The sequence below is a fragment of the Arachis ipaensis genome, chromosome B09 (assembly GCF_000816755.2).
Source record: "Arachis ipaensis cultivar K30076 chromosome B09, Araip1.1, whole genome shotgun sequence".
NCBI lineage: Eukaryota > Viridiplantae > Streptophyta > Magnoliopsida > Fabales > Fabaceae > Arachis > Arachis ipaensis.
Window position 1 is genome coordinate 137,663,941 of NC_029793.2, and position 7,744 is coordinate 137,671,684.

Below are 7,744 nucleotides of genomic sequence, written 5' to 3' on the forward strand. Positions count from 1 at the left end.
ATGAATGCTTTCTCCACTCTTTGGATTCCAGATTCTCAAAGTTGCGTCCGCTGAACCGGTACATATTATTTTCCCTAAGGCACCAAGTAAAACAATATTGAGACTTTTAAACACAGCATAACATTAATATGAACTTATAGAAGAAAATGTGCTGAGAACAAAAGAAGGTATTACCATCAGGAGTAAAATCACCACAGGTCACACTAGCACCATGACCAACAAACATATTAGCAAAAGCAGCTCTTTCAGCATTCCACATCCAAACTGTGGAATCCTCCGAACCAGCTAAGAGTATGTGTCCTCTCGGATGCCACCTAAGCCACTGAAAGATATCATATCGAATTAATTTTTGTAATGACACAGAATAACAAGCGACAAAAAGAACAACCTCTTTTACCTCAATTCCCCCTCTAGGACCCTCCAGTGTGCCTTTCAGATTTCCCAAAACATCCCATACTTGAACAATTCCACCTAAACATCCCGAAGCAAGAAACTGTCCATCGTGGCTAAAAGCTAAACTAGATACAGAATCCATATGACCTGTTTAGAATTAACATGAAAAAACAAACTAGGCATCAGCACCACAATCTCAAGCTTCACACAAATATGTTTCTAGTGCAATGGAAATACCCTTTAGCTCAGAATACCAAACTTCATTGCCAATATTCCAGAGAAATCCTCTGTCATCTCGACCCCCTGTTGCCACCAATGTTGCATCGCTTGGGCTGCAAGCAGCTGAGTACAACTCCCATGGTTCATGCTCTGTTGCATCGCTTGGTCTGCATGCAGCTGAGTACAACTCCTCTGCACAGGAATTTAATTAAAATAAATAAAAAAGCACACACACACACACACAATCACCATAAATTGTATACAATAGAATAATCATATTCAAAATCTAGTTAGAAATGTTACCTTTATGACGAGTGAATGTATGCACAGAATCATCGGCATCAACTGTGAAATTTTCAGATAATATCATTCAGCAAACACACAAACAAACTTAAAAGCAAGGAAATTAGATTTAGGTTCAAGGTAATCGAAGTCAAGAATTCTGCGACACTTGTGGAGCTAAGAATTGTAAACTCTTTACGGGTAAAACCACGAACTCAACTTGGGAACTACATTTTTGTATTCTAAAGACATTTTACATTATTGGTTTGTATCAAAATTATTCTAAGTAGTATTTTTCAACTTTTACCAAAAAATATATAGTGTATAGAGTTCCGACATTTCGTAAGGCATGATCCTTGAAAAAAATAATTTAAAGTTCATTCTGTGTGTCTTCTTGAATATCATATATAGGGAACTCAGAATGGTTAGTTAGTATATCAATAATAGCAGGTGTTGCGTATATCAGGGAGAAATTTGTCTAAAAAAAAAAAGTCATTTAATTTTATTTCAAATTGTAACACATTCTTCTAACCCTAAGATAACTCTAACCAAGTGGCTTTTAAAGTTAAAATGGAAAAATTGCAATGGCGCCGAAATAGATGGTTTAAATGTGATTATTTCATAGTATAAGAACAAACTAGGAGGCAGTTAGTGGTATAAAACGCATTATTGTTAAAGAAGATGGTAGAGTGGGCATGCAAAGCAAAAGTCATTGTTATGGATGGTGAAGCAAACAAGCCATTCTATGAACCTTGTACAGTAGGGGGAGTATAAATGTATAGTGTATAAGTTAACTCGAGAATTCAATAAAGTTGATGAGGCGGAAGGTGATACCGGAATGTTCGGAATCAGAATATTGGTCATCATAAGCATCTGGAAGGTCTTCGTCGTCTATGGAAACTTCATCCAGAATGTCACACTCATCAATGACAAACTCCTGGTCATCATCGTCGGCTGCATTCATTTTGCGGCACAATTTGTAAATTGACGACACGGAGAGACGATGTATGGGTAGTTGTGTATGCACTACAGAGCCACTGAAGCCACCCACAACATCAAAATTCCAGCATTCTAACCAACCGCCAACAAAAACGTACTTTACTCGCCCTAAACCCCTGATCCGTAATTGGGTTCAACTGGGTCGGACCGAATGACCTTAGCTTTAAACCTAACCGTTTGAATTAATTAAGATGGGTTTAAAATGCTAGCCTGCTCCACTTTATAGCGGATTGGCGAGTTAGCCCACTTGACTTTTTGTAAAAAAAAAATAAAATTCATTACAATTAATTAAAAAATATTAATTAAAAATTTAAATATAAGTAAAAAATAGTCAAATTATAATATAAATTTTTTTTATTATTTTTTTTAATTTTTAACTTCAATAAAATTGTTAAAAGTAATATTTGTTAATAGAACTATCTTTATTTTAAAAAATGTCACATAATTTGAGCAAATATACGAAATTGTAAAATAAATAAATAAAATTAATAACTAAAAGAAAAATAAAAACAAAACAAAAAAATATTTAAAAATTTTATAATTATTAATTTTATAATAGTAATCACTATTTTATTTAATAAAAATAAAAATAAAAATAAAAATAAAAATAAAAATAAAAATAAAAATAAAAATCATCGATCCAACGGATCGGCCCGTCCCGCCCCGCCAAAATTCGTTAATTTGGTGGTGCGAGTTTGACAAATTTTTTTAATTTAGCGGATTTCAAATCTTAGTCCGACTACCTTTTTTAGTGGATAAAACGAATCGGCTGGATGGGTTCAACCCGTTTTGCCACCCTAACATGTTAAGGCTTGATAAAAAAAAGAATGTTGTTGGGCGACTTGTTTATTCAAAGGGACAAAATGCCACATCAAAGCTTAAATAGAAACATATAATATAAAAGAAGCATGCACATATCGAAAAGAATCACGAATTATTTGACTTTAACTTTTCAATTTGACTATTTTACTCATTGATTATGTTTTATGGCCTGACTTTTAAAAAAGCATTTTACTTTTTTAAAGCAAGAATATCACCGATTTCATAATGAGCTGAAGAAATACAAAAGTAGTGAAATTAAAGAAAATAAATGCCAACAGCAATAAGTGGTAATTATTTGTTGAAAATGATGCAAATTCAATTTTAAATAATAAAAGAAAAGATTAAATGTCAAGGATCTAACTGACTAACTGGAAGTTAAATAGAGTTTAGAAAGAAGCAGGGAGAAAATAATAATGGAATTATACACAATCAGTTCTACTTCAATGAGATATATCTTAATAAAAAAAATTTTAATTTATATAACTCTAGATTTTGGGATACATAGTTATGAATTGATTTTTTTTAATCCAATTATTCCTAGTGAAATGTTTTATTTAACTATTTTAATAATGATGACCCTTGTTTACTGACTATTGCCATAGTTCAGTTGACAATATTAATTATTAATAGTTTAATTTAATTTCTGATTACGCGGTAATAGCCTGGTAATAATAAAACAGACATGTCCAAATTACAATTATCATTTTCATTAACCAGTCCAATTAGTTACAATCCCAATTAACCACATTTATTGTGCGTTGTTAGCAAGAACTAGTCTAGGTAAAACATTGAATGCCAGACTCATAAGACTGAGATTAAATAAAAGTAAAATGTGTAGATTGGGCAAGTGTGAAAGATGGTTGTACAAAAAAGATTATGCTTCGATTGTTTCATCTAAATGAAAAAAGAAAAAGAAAAATCATCACTTCATCAAAACTGCATTAGATGATACAAATATTGCAACTTGACAAAGTGAACCTCCTATGCACAAATGTAAAATGAATATAATGCAAGTGACTTACATGAAGATGTAATCAGAGGATACGGTACTTCCAAAGGAACCAAAAAGAAAAAGAGAAGGAAAAAATAATAATAATACTAATAATAATAATAAAAGTAAAAAGTGAGGAAAACTTTTATAGTTAAAAAATAAGTCATAAATAATTCCATTTTTTTTTTTACTTCTCAAACTTAAGTACTATGCTAAGGTCACCTTGGACCAGATAACTCCACTGCATGTAGATTCTCAGTAGAGTCAACTATCCAATCAGAATTAGGATGAGGAGCTAGTTCCACTTCCTGCCGGAGAACTTCCACTTTTTGCCACTCGTCCCATCTTTCTGCCAAGCCATCGCCTTCAAGCATTCGTACCACTTCTGACATCTTCGGCCGGTCCATTGGGGAGCCTTGTGTGCAGAGCAGCGCGACTTGGATTAACTGCTCTACCTCGGCTTCTATGTAATTGTTATGTAGATCAGGATCAACCAACATTTCAAGCTTTTTCTCCTTCAGAAGCCCTTTTACCTATTAACATGTTCAGGGAATTGTGATCAGATGGATGTAAAGGTAACTTAAGCCTAATTGATGAAATTTCACACCCCCCCACCCAAAAAATCCCCCATTAGAGATCAATTCTAAACCACAATTAATAAAACCCTTAACATACCCAATCAAGAAGCATAACATCATCATCATTTGCAAGTCGAGCAAGGTCAAAAGCTCTTTGTCCGGTAATAAGCTCCAGAAGCATGATTCCGTAGCCAAAAACATCGGTTTTCTCTGAAGATTTACCGGTAGATAGGTACTCCGGAGCTATGTGTCCAATTGTGCCCCGTACGGCAGTTGTCACATGGGTGTCCTTGTAATCCATAAGTTTTGCCAGTCCAAAGTCCCCAACGACAGCCTCAAACTCCTCATCCAATAATATATTTGCAGCTTTCACATCACGATGAATAATCTTTGGATCACAGTGATCGTGCAAATACGAAAGTCCCCTTGCTGATCCCAAAGCAATTCTTTTCCTGGTTGGCCAATCTAGTGGTTCTTGATGTGCAGGACGCTCTGTAGGATAACGAAATCACAAGATAAGAAAAAGAACTGAAGCTGTTGAGTTTCAAACACAAGAAAAACTTCTAGATTTGGTAGCTAGAAGTTCCTTTGAAACCGTAGCTACGGAAACTAAACCTGGCAAAACAATCATATAATGCTTGTTCTCATTTTTCATCACTATCTCCTGTCCGAATCATTATTGTTCAAAATGCCTACTTCACAACTAATTCAAAACAAAAAAACTTCCCATAGAGAGGAATGAAAGAAAGCAACCCATGGTAAGGGAATAATTGTTGAAAGTATGTACAACCCAAACTGAGGAGATTATAGTCAATTCATTGGCATCTCCATGAAATGACAAGTCACTCTCTTGCAACCCAATATAAGACAAGGATTCAATTTTTATTGCTTACATGTTTAGTGGCTTCTAGAATACCAAAGAGAGAAAAATGCAAAGTAATTACCTCTTAAGCATGAGGCAACACTTCCATTCGCCATGTAAGGATAAACAAGTAGCCTTTCTGTTGGTGTCATACAAAATCCACGTAAACGTAGGAGATTCCTATGCACAGCCATGCTAATCATCTCTACTTCAGTTTGAAACTGAAGCTCCCCACCAGGTGTGCGTTCCTCTTTCAATCTTTTCACAGCGACCAATGAACCATCTGCCAGACGTCCTTTGTACACTTTACCAAATCCTCCTCTACCGAGAATGTTCTTATTGCTGAAACTGTCTGTCGCAACTTGCAGTTCACGTAGTGAGAACCTCTTAAGTTGCCCAAGATGGACCTCGGGATCCTCCTCAGCTACAAATATAGTAGGTAAGTGAAATTCTATCCTTGAACCAAGTTTAACCAATTTGTAGTTTGTTCAACTAGGATTGCTCACCAGGCACATCAAAGAAAAATTCTTGCGGCTTTCTTCGACGCCACCATGCAAATGCAATTGCAGGAGCAGCAAATAATAGAGCAGCGCCAGCAGCAACTCCTCCGGCTATTGCCCCAGTGGCACTACCACCTCCTGCAATTAGAAACGGAGGAAGGTTAATAGAAATCACGTGGATGAAACAGATCTTAAACAATTTGAAGGGATGCCAAGTGCACAAATAACATTGTCACCGAAAGAAACAACTTCGAATCAGTAAATAAGGATACCAGGGGCAGAAATTGGGGGAGGAGGCACAAAAGGGGGAGGAGGCGAAAATGGAGGAGAGCCTGGACAAGGATGTCCAGTGACTGGTCCACATAGACCCAAGTTGTTGGCAAAACTGCAAGCAAGAAATACCCCAACGAGAAAAAAGAATTACAAAATAGAATCATTTTGAGTGCAACAATAGTTCAAAGTTCAGTGCAAAACCTGATGGGAGTGAATAATGAGAAGGAGCCATTATCAGGAACCACACCAGACAGATGGTTATTAGACAAATCCCTACATTTTGATGTGCAAATTGAGAACAATATGTCAGCATTTTATACAATATGAAAAAGGAAATATGCTTCAGATTTGGAGATGAAGCACTTACAGAACTTGAAGAGATGAAATATTAGTCAGTGACATTGGAATGGGGCCCGTCAAGCTGTTGTTGTTAAGCCGGCTATCCTTAGACAAATGTATCAAGGAAACAGTATTAAGAACTATCCAGATACCAAAAATGATAGGAAAACTAACAGATATTGACAGGCACCATGCCACTATGTCATGCTTTGAGAATTCAAATCACCACAAAGTTATACTGTTATCTCTTCCCACTTCGGTTCACTTGATAATTTATTTTAAGGATTCATGTTAAAAATGGAAGACAGGTAACTAGCCATGTACTAGCACAAATGACATTAGTATGCATGCTTCAGTCTGTTGATGTCAGTAATACTGAAATCTAAGGATCTTGAAGAATGTTCACAAATTCACAAGATGGGTAAAGAAGCATAGAAGTATACTCACAGAAACCGCAATTTCGACAACTTTCCCAATGAATCAGGGATAGGGCCAGTGAAACTATTTAGGTACAGATCCAAGCTCACCAAGTTAGTAAGATTCCCCAGGTCACTTGGAATAGGGCCAGTAATGTTATTGCTGTAAAGTTCCCTGTCATGCAAAATAAGATGACTGAATCAGTATACTATAAAAAGCATCTCACGATAATTTTATAATATTTTATGACGGTTCCATCAATCAAGCTGTCAGGCAAGAAAGTACAATCCAGTTGTAATTAGAGGTAAGTTGGGAACGACCTCCATTTTCTTCAAGGTTTCAAATACATATGCAAAAATAGATTAAGGCATTGATGTTTTGAGGCATAACATACAAATACTGCAAATTCTTGAGTTGACCAAGTTGTGTAACAAGTTGACCAGACAAACCAGCATTTCCAAGATCACTGAAATCATGACACGGGAAAAAAATAGAAAGGAACATTAGAAGAAGTCTTGCATAAGGTTTCGCATACAGAATGACTATCTATAAAACAGATATTGACAAACAAGCAGCTTACACTCTTATGACACTGTTATCATTGTTGCATGTTACATGAAACCATGTGCAAGGATTCACAAGTGTGGGATCCCAACTTTGCAAAACATTGTTAGGATCCTGTAAATTTGTCCTCAGACTATGTAAAGCATCGCCTGTTTCAAAATGCAAGAACAAACAATTAGGTCCTGTATCAAGATAAAGCTATTACACAATGCACCATGCTAACTGGGGCAAAAGGCTTCAAGCACCAAAACAAAAGTAGAAAAAGAAATGAAGATAATCACCAATAAGAGTACATTTGGTTAGAAGGTAAAAAGTGGGGGTCAACATGAAAATTTTCACCCCATTTTTCCCCTCCAACCAAACACACCCTAAAAGAAGTATGTAAATCAATGCATGATGATATCTTTTAGCTCAACTACCTAACAGATAAATAAACACATGAATAACTGCCTAAACCTTAAAAAATTATTTCATCTGAAAGGTTGTTGTGGCTAAGGGATATATG

General features: G+C 35.6%; 2 protein-coding genes across 3 annotated transcripts in view; both read right to left on the bottom strand.

Annotated features, from left to right (window-relative positions):
- The window catches only part of LOC107616332 (angio-associated migratory cell protein), a 4,252-nt gene extending 2,257 nt beyond the window's left edge, over positions 1-1,995 (bottom strand). For both annotated transcript variants that reach the window (XM_021110734.1, XM_021110733.1), the window contains exons 1-6: positions 1,729-1,995; positions 916-957; positions 631-804; positions 398-540; positions 175-322; positions 1-74 (exon numbers count right to left, since the gene is read on the bottom strand). In XM_021110734.1, coding sequence (XP_020966393.1) covers positions 1-74; positions 175-322; positions 398-540; positions 631-804; positions 916-957; positions 1,729-1,858 — 711 coding nt within the window. In that variant the 5' untranslated portion in view covers positions 1,859-1,995. The remainder of the gene's footprint in view (positions 75-174; positions 323-397; positions 541-630; positions 805-915; positions 958-1,728) is intronic.
- Positions 3,626-7,744, bottom strand: part of LOC107618667 (somatic embryogenesis receptor kinase 2) — a 5,085-nt gene continuing 966 nt past the window's right edge. The window contains exons 2-11 of the mRNA XM_016320789.2: positions 7,256-7,388; positions 7,070-7,141; positions 6,706-6,849; positions 6,287-6,358; positions 6,121-6,192; positions 5,919-6,031; positions 5,653-5,784; positions 5,229-5,570; positions 4,382-4,776; positions 3,626-4,239 (exon numbers count right to left, since the gene is read on the bottom strand). Of these exons, the coding sequence (XP_016176275.1) occupies positions 3,925-4,239; positions 4,382-4,776; positions 5,229-5,570; positions 5,653-5,784; positions 5,919-6,031; positions 6,121-6,192; positions 6,287-6,358; positions 6,706-6,849; positions 7,070-7,141; positions 7,256-7,388 (1,790 nt within the window). The 3' untranslated portion in view covers positions 3,626-3,924. The remainder of the gene's footprint in view (positions 4,240-4,381; positions 4,777-5,228; positions 5,571-5,652; positions 5,785-5,918; positions 6,032-6,120; positions 6,193-6,286; positions 6,359-6,705; positions 6,850-7,069; positions 7,142-7,255; positions 7,389-7,744) is intronic.